This window comes from Chlorocebus sabaeus, chromosome 19, assembly GCF_047675955.1.
Source record: "Chlorocebus sabaeus isolate Y175 chromosome 19, mChlSab1.0.hap1, whole genome shotgun sequence".
NCBI classification, from domain to species: Eukaryota; Metazoa; Chordata; class Mammalia; order Primates; family Cercopithecidae; genus Chlorocebus; species Chlorocebus sabaeus.
In genome coordinates, this window is record NC_132922.1 from 7,015,336 (window position 1) to 7,035,896 (window position 20,561).

At 42.4% G+C, this 20,561-nt stretch overlaps 1 protein-coding gene across 5 annotated transcripts in view; it reads left to right on the forward strand.

Moving 5' to 3' along the window:
- Positions 1-20,561, forward strand: part of EFCAB6 (EF-hand calcium binding domain 6) — a 315,225-nt gene that overhangs the window by 37,274 nt on the left and 257,390 nt on the right. For 3 of the 5 annotated variants that reach the window (XM_007976025.3, XM_038007346.2, XM_073006632.1), the window contains 2 exons: positions 4,340-4,551; positions 12,375-12,463. In XM_007976025.3, the coding sequence (XP_007974216.3) occupies positions 4,340-4,551; positions 12,375-12,463 (301 nt within the window). Of the gene's footprint in view, positions 1-4,339; positions 4,552-12,374; positions 12,464-20,561 lie in introns of those variants that run through there. The other 2 variants (XM_073006633.1, XM_073006634.1) reach the window with 2 other exon arrangements.

Sequence of the window (20,561 nt, forward strand, 5' to 3'; positions counted from 1 at the left end):
GCATCTAAGGGGCATCTCAGACCTGAACCGGCTAAATGGGTCTCTCGACTCCCCTGTGTTCTCCATCTCAGCAATGACACTGTCATTTATCTCGTTCCTCATGTCCAGCACCAAGGGATTATCCTTGATTTCTCTCTTTTCTTTAACAGCCCCCACGCACCTCCTCAGCCAATCCATCAGCAAAACCTTGTCAGCTACAGAACTGATAGATCATGTCTCCTATCTGTCTACTTTTTGTCTACCTTCAGGGCTACCACCTGGTTCAGGCTGCAGTTACCTCCTAGACCTTGGAGCAGCCTCCTCTCTGGTCTCCCTTCCTCATTTTTTGCCTCCTGTAATCCATTCTTTACATAGCAGCCAGAAGACATTTTTAAAACCCCACACAGGCTGTATTAGATAGCATTGCTTCCCTGCCTAAACTCTCCTGAGCCTTTCCATTGCACTTTGAAGAAAACACCATCCTTTCTGCAGGTGCCTGAAGCCTGTGTGGACTGGCGCTCTCCTCCTCTGGCCTGAGCTCTCACTGTTCTCCATCCTACCTGCTATGTGCCACACTCTGTCCACTCCGGCCTTTGTCTTTCCTGGACATATCAAGCTCCTTCTTGCTCAGGGGTTCTTTACTGGTTGCTATGGTTTCCCTGTTGAAGACATTCTTACTTCAGCTTCTTGACTGGCTGGCTCATTTTTATCCTTCTGGGTTTCAGCTCCCAAACCCACTTTGGAGCGGACTTCCTTGACCATCCTCTCTAAAGCAGCCCCCAGCTGTACTCTGCCTCACTGTTTTGTCTTTCCGTCTTCATTGCACGCGTCACTGTGCAATGACCCTATCGTTTGTTTATTTATTTATTGGCTTCTTGTCTGTTGTCTCACCAAGAGATTGTAAGCTGTACCTGTCTTACTCACTGCAGTACCCTCAGGGCTGAAAACAGTGGTTGAAATACGATAGTTGTTGAAATATGACATTTTTTGAATGGATGAATTCCACTTCCTTACAAGTCAGTGTTTCCCACAGCCCCTTTTCCTCTTTCCATTGGGCCTGTTTCCCTGTGGCCTCCATGCAGGTGATTCCCACACTTCCATCTCCACTCCAGCCTCTCTGATCTCCAGAGTATGTATTCAACTTTCAGATGGACATCCCGCTTACATATCCCAGGCTGAACTCATTTGCTTTCCATAAGCGTTTTCCCCTTCTGCTCAAGGTATCTATTGCTGTGTGCAAATGCCCTAAACATTGTGACTCGAAATAGCGAGAGTCATTTATTTTGCTCACAGATCCGCAGTTTGGGCAGGTCAACTTGTCTCTGATCCATGCAGTCCAGCCAGGGAGGTGCAGAGGCTGGGCTGACTTCACATTGGGGGCCAGAGTCCTCAAATGGCTAGCAGTTGACACAGCTGTTGCCTGGAACCTCAGCTAAGGCTGTTTCCCAGAACTCCTATATGTGGCCTATCAGGGTGGCTCCTTGGCCTCCTCACAGCCAAGTGGTGGCTGTGTGTGAGCATCTAAAGAGGACCAGGCATGGCCGGGCATGGTAACTCACACCTATAATCCTAGCACTTTGGGAAGTCAAGGCAGGTGGATCACCTGAGGTCAGAGACCAGCCTGGCCAACATGGTGAAACCCCATCTCTACTAAAAAATACAAAAATTATCCAGGCATGGTGGCAGGTGCCTGTAGTCCCAGCTACTTGGGAGGCTGAGGCAGGAGAACTGCCTGGACCCAGGAGGCGGAGCTTGCAGTGAGCCAAGATTGCGCCACTGCACTCCAGCCTGGGAGACAGCAAGACTCCATCTCAGTAAATAAATAAATAGTACCAGGCAGAGGCTGTAGCAACTTGCGTGACCTCATCTTGGAGATCACGCATGTCATGTATCGTACTAATGGATGTCCATTCTACCATAGTCACGGGCCCACCAGATTCAAGCGGGGAGTGTATGCCCACTTTTGCAGGGAGGAGTGTTAACATGACATTGTGTTGGGAGATCTTGCCGTTCCCATCTTGGAAAATACCATCTGTTGCATCTTCCCTCTTCCTTTTCTAAGTGAAGTGTGCTGCCCCTGCCTAGCCACCCAGGCCAGATGCAGGTGTTCCATCCTCTCTGTCCCTCACCTGGCCAATCAGAGGAGTCTGTAGACCTCCCCGCTTGACCTTTCTTTCATTCATGCGAACTTTTTTTGCTCTGTGACCATCACGCCAGTACAGAGCTGTGTCACTCCTCTCCTGAGCAGCTGTAGTCTCCCAGCCTGTCTCCACCCCATCGCTCTCCTTCCCTTTCAGTTCCTCCTCCACGTGGTACCAGGGGGAAGGTGAAGAATGAAAATAGGGTTATGTTGTTCTTTTGATGACAGTCCCACTGTGCCATCTCATAACCCCAGAACACGAAGCCCAAGGACAGGCCCTGCTGACTTTTCCCGTCCCATCTCTTGACTGATGTGCCTCTGCTTGTCCCCACCCCCATCCTCCTTTTGCCCAGGCTGGCCATGCCCCACAGCAGCCCCACTTCCAGCTCTGTTCCCTCAGGATCACCAAGTTGCCTTCCACTGAGAAGGCTTTCCTGTCACCTTCCATCCTGTCACCCGAAACCAGCCATCTTCTGTTTAGGTCTCCCGTGCTCCTTGCAGATACCTAATACCTGCCTCCACACCGGACCACCGCATCCCAGTTACAGAATCACCTCCCTCCTGGAGACTGTGGGCATTAGGAGCGAGAGTCATCCCCAGCCCCTGGCACAGGCCCTGTGTGCGCTGGGCCCTCAGTGGGGGTCAGGGGAGAATCTCCCATGGCAGCGCAGTCCCTCTGTGGGGTGGAAGTGCCCCCCAGAGCCCGCCGTGCTGTGGCTCCTGGGTTAGGGCCTGCAGTCGATCTCCATGGCAGTGTCGCTCTGGGGTGCCTGCACGTTCTCTCTTATATCCCCTCAAGCAGAAGACAGCCCAGCCCACCCTACAGCTCTGAGGAAATCCCCGCCTCTGCCCTCTGGGTGGGTTCAAGTTGGTGTACTGAGATCTCTGGAGTCTTTCACCTGCCCAGGTCACCCCAAGACTAAAGCTATCACTGTCCTTATGCCAGAAATGTGCAATAGCTTGATAAGAAGTTTTCATTCAAAGGGAAAGAAGTAGCATCCTCCCTCCCTAGCTACTGCTTGTGAATATTATTATAAAGGATGAGGCAATGTTAAAGCCTTTTAACATACATCTGGGATTTACTATGTAAGAAATAGCTCCTAAATAAACTGTGGCTACCAAGTTTATCTCATAAATAAGTAGGAGGGTTTTACCAACTACCATTATTCTTGGTCTCCTCTTTCCCTAGTCAGTTATAAAATATCAAATTGAACAACTATGCCTTCATGCATATGGTATGGATTAGAACCATAAGTTGGTTTGTACTCACTGTATTTACTTAAGTAATTTCCTACCTATTGTTCCTCTGGTTGTTCTTGTCTTGGAGCAGGGAAGGAGGCCTCTGGTGTATCACCTCTCCTTTGCTGACACAGGGGGCTCTGGGACCTAAAACATTGTCAAGACATTATTCCTTTCCTTCCAAAAAGTTCAAACCCCAAAAGCTTAGTTAGACCATTTGGAACATTTTTCTTTTTTTTTTTCTGAGACAGAGTTTCACTCTTCTTGCCCAGGTTGGAGTGCAATGGAGCAATCCCAGCTCACTGTAACCTCCGCCTCCCAGGTTCAAGCCATTCTCCTCCCTCAGCCTCCCGAGTAGCTGGGATTACAGGCATGCACCACCACGCCCAGCTAATTTTGTATTTTTAGTAGAGACGGGGTTTTACCACGTTGGCCAGGCTGGTCTCAAACTCCCAACCTCAGGTGATCCGCCCGCCTTGCCTCCCAAAGTGCTGAGATTACAGTTGTGAGCCACCGTGCCCAGCCCTCAAAACATTTTTATATCTACATTTTAGCATCCATCTCTTCTTCGTCTTTGAAAGGGAAATGGTCTGGGTTTAAGAATACGTTTTCCCTTCAAAAATTGGCAAGAGGATGAAAGGTGAATATGATATTTTAAAGATTTATTTGAATGATATTAACTAAATTTTCTTTCAATATCCATGTTTTTCACTTGTACTGACCTATGTCCTCTATAGGGAAGATTCTCCTTTTTTTTCTTACTAATATCATTACTATTATTCGATATTGACCAAATTTCAGAATTGAAAGATGATTGTAGATTTTTCACTACAAGACATCTAATGGTGATGCATGTAAACCCAGATATGGTGGGAGAAATACCATCTAACAAGTTTGCTTGGTTCTTTCAACAGTTCAAGAGTTTTTGTTTAGTATCTTGGCTTTAAACATGTTTAATAAATAGCTGTATCTCTTTTATAGCCACAGCTGTTGCAAATCCAACACTGTCCTCCTTAGATGTTAAACGGATTTTATTTCAAAAAATTACCGACAGAGGGGATGAGTTGCAAAAAGCCTTTCAGCTGCTGGATACTGGTCAGAACCTGACTGTGTCAAAAAGTGAACTGAGAAGAATCATCACAGACTTCCTGATGCCGCTCACGCGAGAACAGTTTCAGGATGTGTTGGCTCAGGTGCTGTATGTTGTACCTACTTAGAATCACTCAATTCCAGACAAGCTGAGGTAGATTAGGGGAGCAGGTAACCTATCCTGCCTTTCCCCCCACTGTTACCACTGAGCAGTTGAAGTTTTGTTTATTTTTCATAATTCACTTATTAAGGCTGATGTAGATGATCACGATCGACAGATACTCAGTCATGTTTCGCATGTCGCGCTGCTCCAGCCAGTTTCTTTTCATTTCTTTTCTTTTCTTTTCTTTTCTTTTTTTTGGAACAGTTTCACTCTTGTTGCCCAGGCTGGAGTGCAATGGCGCTGACTCACCGTAACCCACGCCTCCCAGGTTCAAGCAATTCTCCTGCCTCAGCCTCCCGAGTTGCTGGAATTACAGGCGTGGCCACCATGCCTGGCTCATTATGTATTTTTAGTAGAGATGGGGTTTCACCATGTTGCCAGGCTGGTCTCTAACTCCTGACCTCAGGTGATCTGCCCGCCTTGGCCTCCCAAAGTGCTGGGATTACAGGCGTGAGCCACTGCACCCGGCCTTCTTTTCATTTCTTTTAAGGGTCCATATACATATTTTGGGTCAACTTCTATTTTGGAACTTAGTATTTTGGCAATTTTTCCCTTCATCAAATAGTTACGGAGCATTGGCTATATGCTAGAGCCAATGCTAGACACTGCGGTGCAGATAAATCAGACTCAGGCCCTGCCCTTGAGGAGCTCCCAGCCCAGTGAGACACTTACGGAGTGTTGGCAAGTGCTGGGAGAGGGGCCACAACAGGGTGGCTGGGAGTTACAGGAGGGAGAGCTATCTGAAAATGAGGAGAGGAAGTCCAGGAGGCTTTCTGGAGGAGGGGTATTTAACTTAGTTTTGACCGAGGAGTGGGTATTCTCGAGAAGAGAGGGGAAGGAAAGTCATTATAGCAGAGGGGACAGCCTGTGTGAAAGCTCAGATGCCCGCATCCGCCTGCCAGGCTTACTCAGGGACCTGGGAAGTTCTGTGATTTCTATCGGAAGTGAAGGGATATGGGTCATGTTGTGGCCAGAGGGGCCAATTCGGAAAAGTACTTAGTAAAACAGTTCGATCTTTATCCTAGAGGCTGTAGGGAGCCGGTGAAGGGTTTGCAGCAGGGGTCATGCAGTTACGTGGGGAGGGAAGCGGAGGATGAAGGCCTTTGGCCACCTGGTGGTGTGCCACACCAGGGGGATGAAAGGAGTAAAAATTTGTGGACTGTATCCTTGGGGCCCTTAAAAATAATACAAAATGCAGTAGGACTCAAACCCTTTCAAAATAAGTCTGTAATGATCAAAAGTAGAAAATTTGGGCTAGAATATCATTAGTATTACATTTAATCCAATAACTAAATTTGTACACATACACGCATGCATGCACACACACATACAAGTATATATATATATATATATATTTACTCATTCATTAGTTTATTTTTGATTTTTTGATTTTTTGACGGAGTCTCACTCTGTCATCCAGGCTAGAGTGCAGTGGCGCTATCTTGGCTTACTGCAACTTCCGCCTCCCGAGTTCAAGTGATTCTCATGCCTCAGCCTCCCAAGTAGTGGGATTACAGGCATGTGCCACCATGCCCAGCTAATTTTTTAATTTTTAGTAGAGACGGGGTTTCTCTATGTTGGCCAGGCTGGTCTCGAACTCCTGACCTCAAGTCATCAGCCTACCTTGGCCTCCCAAAGTGCCAGGATTACAGGTGTGAGCCACCACGCCTGGCCTCATTCATTAGTCCTTTATCAGAGTCTGACTTCATGCTACCTCCTAGTAATTTAAAAACTTACTTCTTTTAGAATTTGCTATATACTACAACCAACCCACTGTGTATACTTCCAACACAGGGGAATAATGTGTTATCAAAACAAATAGCTCAATGAAGTTTGGGCATTCCCAAATTCCAGTCTTAACTTCAAGGACTGACTCTCTCTCTCTCTCTTTTTTTTCTGACTTAAAATTTTAAAAAAAGTATAGTTCTATTTGTTTCTTTTTATGTATACAACGTTCTGTTTCAAAGTTTTCTCTTCCCTTTAATTCTTTTTTTTGAATTTGTGAAGTTTTGAGCCATAATTTTTTCATATATTTTTTTCTGTCCCATTCTTTCCTCTCTTAAACATTTTGATATTGTCCCACTGGCCTCTGAGGCTCAGTTCATTAAAAAAAGTTTTATTCTATCATTCAGATTGGATAATGTCTATTGATCTGTCTTTAAGTTCACCGACTCTTATCATCTTCATTCTGCTATTAACCTCATCCCTTGAATTTTTACTTGTAGACATTGTATATTACAGTTGTAGAATTTCCATTTAATTCCTCTTTATGATCTCTTTACCTGCTTAAATTTTCTGTTTTTCTGCAGTTATAAGCATATATCTTTCAACTCATTGAACATAGTTAAAATAGCTGCTTTAAAGTTCTTGTCTAATAATTTTCACATGTTGGTCATCTCAAGGTTGACCTACTTTGATTGTCTTTTCCATTGAGAAGGGTCTTATTTCCTTGGCTGTTCATATTTGAGTATGTTTGGATAATATTTCAGAAAAGAGCTATCCAATGGAAACATACTGTGAGTAGGTCAGGTGTGGTGGTTCGTGCCTGTAATCCCAATGCTTTGGAGGCTGAGGTGGGATTATCACTTGAGCCAAGGAGTTCAAGACCAGCCTGGGCAATATAGGGAGACCCCATCTCTACAGAAAATTTAAAAATTAGCTGACCTTGGCTGGGCACGGTGGCTCACGCCTGTAATCCCAGCACTTTGGGAATCCGAAGCGGGTGGATCACCTGAGGTCTGGAGTTTGAGACCAGCCTGACCAACGTGGAGAAACCCCATCTCTACTAAAAATACAAAAATATTAGCCGGGCGTGGTGGCACATGCCTGTAATCCCAGCTACTTGGAAGACTGAGGTGGGAGAATTGCTTGAATCCGGGAGGCGGAGGTTGTGGTGAGCTGAGATCGTGCCGATGCACTCCAGCCTGGGCAACAAGAGCAAAACTCCATCTGAAAAAAAAAAAAAAAAGATTAGCTGACCTTGAGCCCAAGGTGTTGGAGGTTGCAGTGAGCCAAGATCATGCTAATGCACTCTAGCACCCTCACAGGCACCGACACCCCCCTGATGATGACATCCTCACCCCATGTTCTCCTCGGGGCTTTGATGGCTCCTCCAACACTGCGACTTCATTTTCCTCTGTCCCATCTAATGACGTTAGGACTGAATTGCTAGAAAAGATAGAAAAGGAGGAGGAAGACAGAACTTTTCTCTTCCCTTAAACAAAAAATTCCCCTTTATTTACTTCTATAATAATGGATAAAAAGTACATTTGATTTTTTCCACATCACCCTTTATTGCTGTCTACATTTTTAATAGCAGCTTTATTATATAATTTACATATCATAAAATTCACCCTTTAAACATGTATAAATTAGTGTTTTTCATGTATTCACAGAGTTTCGCAGTCATCACCACTATCTGACTGGAAACCATTTTCATCATTCCAAAAAGAAACTGTCCTCCTTAGCAGTTACTCCCCATTTCCCTTCCGCTTTTATCTGAAAATAGTAATGTACTTTCTGTCACCACAGATTTGTCACTGTAGATTCTGGATATTTCATATCAATGGAATCATACAATGTATGATCTTTTGTGTCCAGCGCATGTTTTTTTTTTTTTTTTTTTTTTTTTTTTGAGGCGGAGTTTCGCTCTGTCGCCCAGGCTGGAGTGCAGTGGCCGGATCTCAGCTCACTGCAAGCTCCGCCTCCCGGGTTCACGCCATTCTCCTGCCTCAGCCTCCCGAGTAGCTGGGACTACAGGCGCCCGCCACCTCGCCCGGCTAGTTTTTTGTGTTTTTAGTAGAGACGGGGTTTCACTGTGTTAGCCAGGATGGTCTCGATCTCCTGACCTCGTGATCCGCCCGTCTCGGCCTCCCAAAGTGCTGGGATTACAGGCTTGAGCCACCGCGCCCGGCCTCCAGCGCATGTTTTTAAGGCTCACCTGTGTTACAGCATGAATTAGTACCTCATTCCTTTTTATGGCTGAGTAATAATCCATTGTATGGATAGGCCACATTTTATTTACCCTTTGATCGGCTGATGGACCTTTGAGTTGTTTCCACGTTTTGACTTTTGTGACTAGCACTGCTGTGAACATTCATGTGAAAAGTTTTCGTGTGGACATATGTTTTCAGTTCTCTCGGGTACATACCTGGGGGAGAACTGCCATGTCTTATGGTAATGTTCTTTTGCTTTTAAAGAACATTCATCCTTGTAAACATTGTATCAGTTTCCTCATAAACTTGATTTAACCGATACTTTATGCCAAATGGAGAGTTAAAATATTATTTCCTGCTATGTGTCCTTATAGTCATGATCTAATGTTAATTTAAAATTTTGACAGTCTTCCCAAGCTAATCAGTTATGCAGGAAGAGCAAAAGTACAGAAAATATGAAATGTGTATCTGTTTTTAAGAGCTACATCTGTTTTTAAAAGAAGCCACTGAGAACTGTAGAACTTCAAAGACTTTTTTAAAAAACAGGTCTTGATAGTCAGTCCTAAATGACAAGCAAGATTTCCAGAACCTTAAGCTCCTGTGACCTGTGTGTCAATCAAGGAGGCTGGAGTGTGGCGCATTGCGGGAGGCCAAGGTCATTGGGAATGAAGGGCAGGGCTTCCCTTCTCCATCCGCAGACTTCCCAGCATCTGTGGCTTTTCTAGATGGTCCTACGATGAATCCATTTGGTGATACATGCTCTTTCTTTTTTAGTAGTTAATGTAAGCCTAAGTGGACACTTATAAAATGAATAAAAGATTTCATGGTAATTTCCCCTTAAAGTTAGGAAAGAATTTTCCAGTTATAGTCTGAATTTACTTCAGCTTCAGTTTCATTTGAAGACCTGTGTCAGGAATGTTTGAGGGTCAGGGTGTTTTAATGACTGACCAGGGCAAGAAGTATGAGGAGGTTTGGCTTGTAATCTGCTCCGTACCTTTGTTTCCATTAAGAGTGATGCAAACTCGGTGTTTTTTAAAAATGTGGCCTCAGTCCCGGAATATTAATGGAGACCATTTTAAAAGAAGTTGAATTGGTAAATTGATTCCAGAGAAGGAAAACAAAGTTCTGTTTTCATCTCAGTGGTTGTGCCGGGTTGGAGAAAATGTCTTCTTGCAAGATACTTATCACAATGATGGATACGGATTTAAAAACTAGCCTCCCCCAGCCCTGCTCTAAGAATTCGCTTTCAGCAATTCGTCCATGGATGGTTTTGATTCTTAAACATTTTTGCCAGAATTGTAAACACCGAAAGGCAAGTACTGAGCAGAGCCTCTCCTTTTGGAGTAGATTCTTTACTTGTCTAAGGGGCTTAGCTTTGGAGACTGATCATGGCAAGAATTTCTTTACCACATTAGAATTTGTGTTAGACTATAAGCAGCAATATGAAATGCGATGAGAGCTTGAATAATTTGATGGACTCTCTTTTTCTTTCTGGGCAGGGTGGTTAGTGCAGTGGGATGGACTTGCGCTCTGGATTCACAGAGATCGCTGGCACTCATGGCAGTGCCGGGCAGGGAGGCCATAGCACTGCTTTGTGAGTTGTAGAAAGTGACACCACCTCTGAGGGTGGTTTTAGTGCCACTCATGCAAAACACTGAGAATAGTGCCTGCATCCACTCACTTAGTGTGAGCTCTGCAGATGTAAGTTTCTTCTCTTCCTCGTTTCCTCTTATCACTACCAAAACCAAGAGGGCACCCAACCTTGAACTACATGTTTAATCTGCTCTTGCCCTTCTTCTGCAAGGCTAGGGAAACTGAAATGCTTGCTCAAAGTTATATCTACTTAAAAAAATGCACTATCAGAAAAGTCACGGGCATTCTTTCCAGGAAAAGGCTTTACAAAGGCCCACCCTGTGAGCCCCTCTCCCCCGGTCTCATTTCCTAGTTAAACACGTTTTAAATAGTAAAGAGCAATCCATCCTTTGGGGAAGACTGCGATAACCACACCAAGCTTTGAGGCCAGCATTTTAAGGGCTTAGTAAATAACAAATTTGATTGTGTAGAGTTGGGAGCCATTCAGCTGTACGGGAAATGGTACTTTTTGTATTTGTATGAAGCTTGATGAAATAGATTTATATTGATTGTATGTTTATTTAATGTTTATCTAAATTTTAGATTCGTAATGCTTGTTTGGAAATATTTTATTAAGTAAAATTTAACTTTTTGCTTAGAAATAACCTCAAACTGAATTGCTTGAACCCGGGAGGCAGAGGTTGTAGTGAGCCGAGATCGTGCCACTGCACTCCAGCCTGGGCAACAGAGTGAGACTCCGTCTCAAAAAAAAGGAATAATCTCAAATCTCTAGAAAAGTTGCAAGAATAGGCCAGACACATTGGCTCACGCCTGTAATCCTAGCACTTTGGGAGGCCAAGGTGGGTGGATCACTTGAGGTCATGAGTTGGAAACCAGCCTGGTCAACTTGATGAAACCCCGTCTCTACTAAAAATACAAAAATCAGCTGGGTGTGGTGGTGGACACCTGTAGTCCCAGGTTTTTGGGAGGCTGAGGCAGGAGAATTGCTTGAACCCAGGAGGCAGAGGTTGCAGTGAGCTGAGATCCTGCCAATTTACTCCAGCCTGGGTGACAGAATGAGACCCTGTCTCCAAAAAAAAAGAAAGAAAAGAAAAGAAAAGTTGCAAGAATAAGAAAAGTACAAATAGCACTCATATGGTACAAATAATGCCTATATACCCTCATTGAGATTGACCTTTTGTGAACATTTTACCTCATTTGTTTCTCCTGTGATCTCTCATTATCTGTGTGTATGTGTATGCAAACAACATACACAAACAATGTACACACACACGCACGTATATATATTTAAAAACACTTGGGGGAGGCCAGGTGTGGTGGCTCATGCCTGTAATCCCAACACTTTGGGAGGCCGAGGCGGGCATATCATTTGAGGTCAGGAGTTCAAGACCAGCCTGGCCAGCCTGGGGAAACCCCATCTCTACTAAAAATACAAAAATTAGCTGGGTGTGGTGCACGCCTGTAGTCCCAGCTACTCCAGAAGCTGAGGCAGGAGAATCGCATGAACCAGGGAGGCAAAGGTTGCAGTGAGCCAAGATTCCATCACTGCCCTCCAGCCTGCGTGACAGAGCAAGACTCCATCTCAAAAAAATAAAAACAAAAACAAACAAACAAAAAAACACGTTCCTTACCTCAAAAAACATCAGCATACATTTCCTAAGAGCTATTCTTTTACATAATCACAGTGTAGCTATCAACGTCAGCAAATTAAACATTGAGGTAATACTTTTATTTAAATCTGCAGTCTGTATTGACCCACATGACCCAATGATATCCTTTGTGGAATTTTTAATTTAAAAATGGATTTTTTTCTACCTTAAAACTATATATACAAAGTCGTGTACGAAGTTCACGTGACACTCAGTATACAATTGTGCTATGGCCTCAGCTTCTAATATGTATTATATGTATAACACATATTAGAGTATATATAGAGTATATTTTTGCTAATTTTATTTTTTAGATGATTTTAAATAATTTTGTAGATAACTCATTGACTTTCAGTTGAGCACAGACTAGCATTCTAGGGTACTATTTACACTTCATTTGCTGAGAATGCATGTTCACCCTGACACCTGGGTTAAGCAGTTTGTATTTAAATGTTTGATGGAATGCTCTTCCCATTAATAGTGTTCTCTATTACATCCTGAAAACTGTGATTTAGAAATCTGCTTCACTGTCTATTGCTTGGATCTTAATTCTCTAACATGTTGTCATTCTTCTCCTTTGACTGTAGATCCCCCTTAGCACCTCTGGTACTGTACCATACCTTGCCTTTCTGTCCAGGTTTGGTGGAATTGACCTATATATAAATGGTATAAAGAGGTAAGTGTTTGGTTTGCTCATGTGAAAATGTGAAATTTGAAATGATGAGTAAGAGCTATGACGTGAAGTCATTGGAACTAATCATATCAACAGCTATATATGGAAGATGGGTTTGTAGAGCTTGTCCATATGGAATTTAATGGAATTAATCCAGTCAAGTTTTATTCAGGGAAGATTTTAGCATCTATATAGGATGTATTTCAGAACAAGAGGAATGATACTGTAATAAAATGTAAACAGCAAATTAAAACCAGACAAAAATAGTTTACTTGCAATATATTTAAAATTGGAATTAATGGAATTTAATTTTGAAGTAAAATATTAAATTGCCAAATTTAAAATTTGTAGGTTTTTATACATTTTTAGTGTTGTTCATTGGAAAGTGATGATGTTTTCATGGCTAGAAATTTAAAAAAAAGATCTTTGTATGAGCTACTTGAGTATTTCATAGTTTTTGCATAAAGCACGGGACTGGTTTGTTTTTTTTTTTTTGCAACATGAGCAGGTTGGAGTTTGACCTTCAATGTCTCCATCAGCAGTAAAATTATTTATTCTAGTATATGATTTAGGAAATACTGTTTTAGTAATAAAAATATTTACTTATATCTGACTTTAAATGAATAAGCCTCATTTCCTCAGGAGTTGTGTAACTAATTATATTTAAGAATTAAATGTGTAGTTCAGCCACTATGAGAAGCAGTTGGAGATTTCTCAAAGAACTTGGAACTAGCATTGAACCCAGCAATCCCATTACTAGGTATATAGCCCAAGGAATGCAAATCATTCTACCAAAAGACACATGCACTCATATGTTCATCACAGCACTAGTCACAGTAGCAAAGACATGGAATTAACCAACCAAGGTGCCTACCAATAGTGGATTAAATTTTAAAATGTGGTACATATACACCATGGAATATTATGCAGCCATAAAAAAGAATGAAATCATGTCCTTTGCAGCTGGAGGCCATTATCCTAAGCAAATTAATGCAGGAACAGAAAACCAATACCATATATTCTCACTTACAAGTGGGGAGCTACACATTGTACATGTGGACATAAAGATGGGAACAGCAGACACGGCAGATGACTAGAGGGTGAGGCCGGGCGCGGTGGCTCAAGCCTGTAATCCCAGCACTTTGGGAGGCCGAGACGGGCAGATCACGAGGTCAGGAGATCGAGACCATCCTGGCTAACCCGGTGAAACCCCGTCTCTACTAAAAAAATACAAAAAACTAGCCGGGCGAGATGGCGGGCGCCTGTAGTCCCAGCTACTTGGGAGGCTGAGGCAGGAGAATGGCGTAAACCCAGGAGGCGGAGCTTGCAGTGAGCTGAGATCCGGCCACTGCACTCCAGCCTGGGCGACAGAGCGAGACTCCGTCTCAAAAAAAAAAAAACCAATAAAACAAAAAAAACAAAACTAGAGAGTGAAGGGATGGGGGCAAGGGCTGAAAAACTATTAGGTACTATGCCCACTACCTGATGACAGGATTATTTGTACCCCAAACCTCAGCATCAGGCAATATACCCATGTATATAACCTGCACATGTACTCCTTAATCTAAAATAAAACTTGAGGCTGTGTGGTGTTTTCACACCTGTGGTGGCTCACACCTGTAATCCCAGCACTTTGGGAAGCTGAGGTGAGAGGGTCACTGGAGCCCAGGAGTTTGAGACCAGCTTGGATGATATAGTGAAATCTCATCTCTACAAAAAATTTGAAAATTAGCTGAGCATGGTGGCATGCCGCAGGTACTCGGGAAGCTAAGGTGGGAGGATCACCTGAGCCCGGGAGGTGGAGGCTGCAGTGACCTGAGATTGTGTACTCCAGCCTGGGTGACAAAGTGAGACTGTGTCTCAAAAAAAAAAAACCGAATAAAAAATAAAAGTTAAAATTATAAATACACTATCTAGTTCACTGAAAAAAACCCCACAAAAGCCAATTAACATCAATTGATAAGAGAAAACTATATTTAATATGAACAAAAGATGGACAAAATCATAGAATGAAGAACTGACCTTCCTAAGGGGATAAAAAAATTAAATTTGATCCTGAAATATTAGAAAATTCTGGTATCATGGCTTTTATGATGGATGCATCACTGATACAGTTTAGGTGTAAGAATTTGTGTCGTGAGGAGGGGGAGATAGGGAATTTCTATACATGGGTGTAGAGTTTTGATTTTGCAAGATGAAAATGTTCTAGAGATCTTTTGCACAACAATGTGAATATACTTAACACTACTGAACTACACAGTTAAAAGTAGTTATGTTTTTTGTGCGTGTTTATCACAATTAAAAAAAATAAAGATGGCCGGGCGCGGTGGCTCATGCCTGTAATCCCAGCACTTTGGGAGGCTGAAGTGGGCGGATCACCTGAGGTCAGGAGTTCGAGACTAGCCTAGCCAACATTGCAAAACCCCATCTCTACTAAAAATACAAAAATTAGCCGGATGTGGTGGTGTGTGCCTGTAATCCCAGCGACTCGGGAGGCTGAGGCAAGAGTACCACTTGAACTCAGGAGGCAGAGGTTGTAGTGAGCCCAGATTGCACCACTGCACTCCAGCCTGGGTGACAGAGTGACACTTGGTCTCAAAAAAAAGGAATGAGTGCAGCAGCTCCAGCAAGAGTGACACGGTATCATCCCCTCCACGTTTTGGAACTTCTCTGTGCTCTCTTTAGTTGGTGCTAAGTGGGAACTAAGATGATTTCCAGGCTCTTTCAAAAGAATGACAGTTTGTCTTATAGGCTGCATATTCTTGTTCTTGACATAAAACCATCCCAATTTTATGAATAATGTTCTTGGGTGGACAGTAAACTAGTATGAATATTCTTTGTTGGGAAAGCTAAAACTGTAAAAACTGAAAGCAGGAGAGCCTTTTCTTCCTTATTGTGAAACTTGTCTAATAAATTTGAGATGAAAGGGATCATGAGTTACTCTCTTAAACATAAAAGGCCAAACATTTAAACTAAATTTGAAAGATTTCTGATTTACTCGTGAAGCAGAATTATCTTCATTGTTGGAGACAATACATTATAGGGAAGAGAGACTTATTTTTCTAGCAATACGGTAGGCTATGTACCATGAACAACACTTCTACTGAAAATAATTAAAATGCTGGATAAAAGGCAAAATATATACATACATTTTAATGCATTGCTGAGCTGGCAAGAAAGTAAGGAATCTTCAGAGGCCAAACATAGAGTAAAACTTGGGATCTAGAGAAGGGAGCACTCTGTAAAGTCAGCTTCTGCCCTGAGGGTATTGGCCACATCCTGGTGAATTTGTGTATTCAGTTTTGCCATTTGGACTATGTATACAAGAGAAAAAGCCTAGAAGGCCTTCCCAAGGTGGAAGGCCCTAACAAAGGGCCGTTGCCTACAAAGTAAGGACCCTACACCCTCAGCGATTACAAATACAAACCTTCATCACAAAAGGGCACAATGAGGAAAACTACCTATTTCAACACTGGTGCTGAGTGAATAAGGGGAAAATTGTAATTACAAGTTGATTTACATGAGGGTCTATGCTTGAGTTCATGCTATGTGGTCAGAAAAGTTTCAGGCAAGGAACTTATTTGAGTAGTCCTGGGCGGGGTGTGCCCTTCTGTGAAAGAATGCATCTTCAACCTATCCCTTGAAGAAATTCCACAGATAAAGTGCCAAGTAACATCAGGTCACACACAAAAAATCTTAAAAAACATATGAAGAGACAAAGAATGAGAACTGCAAACTAATAGATGTAATATCCAATAGAATCAGGTCTCCAAACACTCAAAACATTGGAACTATCAAAGAATGAGAACTGCAAACAAATAGATGTAATACCCAATAGAATCAGATCTCCAAACACTCAAAACATTGAAACTGTCAAAGAATGAGAACTGCAAACCAATAGATATCATATCGAATAGAATCAGATCTCCAAACACTCGAAACATTGGAACTATCAAAGAATGAGAACTGCAAACAAATAGATATAATACCCAATAGAATCAGATCCCCAAACACTCGAAACATTGGAACTATCAAAGAATGAGGACTGCAAACCAATAGATGTCGTATCCAATAGAATCAGGTCTCCAAACACTTGAAATATTGGAACTATCATATATGTAATCTAAAACTAGTGTTTTAATATGTTTAAAGAAATGAAAGAATAGATTCAAAATGTGAATGCAAAACAGGCAATAAAATGACTATTTGAAGAAGTATAAAATAGAACTGAAAAATCTGATTGTAGATCTAAAATACAGTGGATGGGTAAAAATAGTGGATTAAACACAGCTGAAAAGAACATTTGTGGAATGAGAGAGAGCTCTGAAGAAATTACCTAGAATGCAGGACAAAAAGACAAAAAATACAAAATTAGGAGGACAGGCGTAAGAGACATGGAAGACAGGAAGAGGAGGCCTACCATACTTCTAATTGGATTTCCAAAAAGATACCTGTCTTAGTCTGTTCTGTGCTGCTTTAACAGAATACCTGAGACTGGGTACTATAGTTTGTAAGAAAAGAAATTTATTTCTCATAGTTTTTGAAGCTGGGCAGTCCAAGATCAAGGCAGCAGTGTGTGGTGAGGGCCTCTTTACTGCATCCTCACATAGTGGAAGGAGGAAGGGCAAGAGAATATTGGCGCCCTCCGACAAGCCCTTTTATAAGGGCATCTGAGGCTGGGCGCAGTGGCTCACGCCTGTAATCCCAGGCTCCTGTGACCTGTGTGCCAATCAAGAAGGCGATCTTTTGTGTCTAGCACATGTTTTTAAGGCTCACCCATGTTACAGCGTAAATTAGTACCTCATTCCTTTTTATGAATGAGCTCAAAATGCTTGGGAGGCCAAGGTGGGTGGATCACTTGAGGTTAGGAGCTGAAGACCAGCCTGGCCAACATGGTGAAATCCCGTCTCTGCTAAAAATACAAAAATTAGCTGGGTGTGGTGGTGCATGCCTGTGGTCCTAGCTACTTGCTTGGAAGGCTGAGGCAGGAGAATCGCTTGAACCCAGGAGCCGAAGGTTGCAGTGAGCTGAGATCATGCCACTGCACTCCAGCCTGGGCAACAGAGTGAGACTCCCATCTCAGGAAAAAAAAAAAAAAAAAAAAAGCAACTAATTCCATTCAGGAGGGCAGAACCTTCAGGCCTAACCAACTCTTAATCCTCTCACAGTGGCAACACCTAAATTTTGGAGGAGCACCTTCAACCCATAGCAATATAAGAGAAAGAACGGGGCAGAGATCATACTTGAAAAGATAATGGCTGAGAAACTCAAGCCAGATAAATAAAAAGAAATGCCTATCTAGACATTATCACAGTGAAACTGCAGACATCAAAACCAAAGAGAAAATGTTATAGGCAGTGAGAAGAAAAACAGAATTGACTTCAGAGGAGTGACAGTTAGACTGACACCAACTTCTCAACAGTGACAGTGAAGGCTATAAGATAATGAAATAATCTTTTCAGTGTCCTGATATAAAATATTTGTCATCCCAGAACTCTATACTATATACTATATTTCTTTTCTTTCTTTCTTTTTTTTTTTTTTTTTTTTGAGACAGAGTCTTGCTGTCACCCAAGCTGGAGTGCAGTGGTGCGATCTTGGCTCACTGCAACCTCTGCCTCCTGGATTCAAGTGGTTCTCCTGTCTCAACCTCCCAAGTAGCTGTGATTACAGGTGTGTTCCACCATGTCCGGCTAATTTTTGTACTTTTAGTAGAGATGCAGTTTTGCCATGTTGGCCAGGCTGGTCTCAAACTCCTGACCTCAGGTGATCCACCCGCCTCGGCCTCCCAAAGTGCTGGGATTATAGGCGTGAGCCACCGCACCCAGCCTCTATACTGTATTTCTAAGAATAAGAGTAAGTTTTTTCTGTGGTAGCCCGTGGGACCCTCATCTAGTGATACCGGAGTACTTGGAAAAAGTAAAAACATCTGGCACCTCTGCCTACTGTGTTCAAACAAGAACTGTTTCAACCAGAGCTCGTATAATTTCTTCACATCAACTTTCATAAAAATAAGAGGTAGTGATTGCATTATCAGGTCGTTACACTGGGGCTGGATTTTGGGACATAGATGGAGGCGCAGCTCAAATTCCCTGAATTTGTGGTGGTGGAATTTCATATTCTGGTCACAGCAATTCCCTTCTGGAAATATGTTTGGGGATATCACTTTTTTTTTTTTTTTTTTTGAGATGGAGTTTTGCTCTTGTTGCCCAGGCTGGGGTGCAAGGGTGCAGCCTCGGTTCACTGCAACCTCTGCCTCCTGGGTTCAAGTGATTCCCCTGTCTCAGCCTCCCAAGTAGCTGGGATTACAGGCGCCCACCACCACATCCAGGTAATTTTGGTATTTTCACTAGAGATGGGGTTTCACCATATTGGCCAGGCTGGTCTCGAACTCCTGACCTCAGGGGATCCACCTGCCTCAGCCCCAGAAGTGCTGGGATTACAGGCATGAGCCACCGTGCCTGGCCGCGATATCACATTTTATACCAGCCAAAACTCAATGCCACTGATAACATACAGTGAACATAACACAGACAGAGTATGCCATTTCTTCTGTCCTGGCCTTACCAGAACTTGTCATGTATGAAAATCACCATATTGTGGAAGTTCCTGAATATCCGATAGTAGTTGGTTAAGTTGGAAGCAGCGTGAAGATTAAAAAGGTATGACCTGGAATGATATTTTAAAAGTCTCTATCTCTGAGTATATGAGAGGTGGTAAGGGCAAAATGTGGAACTATTGTATCGAGTATAGAGGACCTTGAATCATCTATAATAACAGTAGAAACGTCATCATCATGTCTTCAGAAACACCCAATGAATGATTTTGCTTAAAATGATCAGGCTGAACCTTTTGAGATTTGCTTCAGATGGAAGTGTAGGACATTTCTACATATGGACGGAGAGCGCCTTTGCATATTAGATAATCCACGTGGCGCTTGGTACAATGCTGCTTCCATGAAGAATAACTACAATCGTTTGTGTATTAAACAATCATTATAAATCTTAGCAGAAGTGTTTCAAAGCTTTCTGAGCACCACACAAGAAGACTTACTGAGAGTTCTGAAGAAAAACCTCCTAAAGAACCTGAGAATTCTGTTGAAGGTGAATTTATTCACCAATACTGTGTATTGCAAGATTCCTTTGGCAGTCTGGGTATGAGAGATTCAGATGGATAAAGGAAACAGCGTCAGCGGAGCATTGGTTCACAGAGTATATGTGAAGCTGACTTTAGTCAGGTCTAGCTGACTCTAGCCTGTGGAAGAGAAGAAAGAATTAAGAAAGGCTTTTGGCCAGGTGTGCGCCACCACGCCTGGCTAATTTTTGTATTTTTAGTAGAGACAGGGTTTCACTATGCTGGTCAGGCTGGTGTCAAACTCCTGACCTCAGGTGATCCGCCAGCCTCAGCCTCCCAAAGTGCTGGGATTATAGGCATCAGCCACCGCGTCCAGCCAGAACCTATATTTTTTTAAAAACCTGTTGTAAAACATTTTGAATTTGTATGCCTCTAAAGGTCAGTTCGATTTGGACAGCTTATTTTGAATTTTTGAATATTATAGACATAAAAGTCAGTGAGAAAACATTAAAAAAAATAAAGACTGAGGGTTAAAGACATTTTTCAGACAAAAACTGAGACATTTAATCTCCTGCAGATCTTGACTGAAAGATCTTGATTCTGCTAGAAGCAGAAGGAAAGTAATCCTAGATGAAAGGTCTGAGAATTTAAGAGTGAAAAGCAAAGAAAGTGGCAAAATATGGGTAAATAGAAATGATTTTTGGCTCTATAAGGTGGTTACAAAAATGTCTGTGTGTGTTAAATAAAAAGTTCAGAGTTAAAACATTAGACAACGATCAGCTGAGTGTGGATAAATTGAGTTAAAGTTTTCTAAGATCTATTTGATAGCCAGCAGGAGGATAAATATATTGATTAATTTTATACGTTGAAATGTTATATATGCACATTGTGATTTTTAGGGTAACTGCTAAAGAATAGAAACAAAGTATTTAACTCCCAACATTTGGAAGAAAAAATGAAATGATTTTAAAATACTCAATCCAAAAGAAGGTAAGAAAGGGGACAAAAATCTACAACAGATACTACA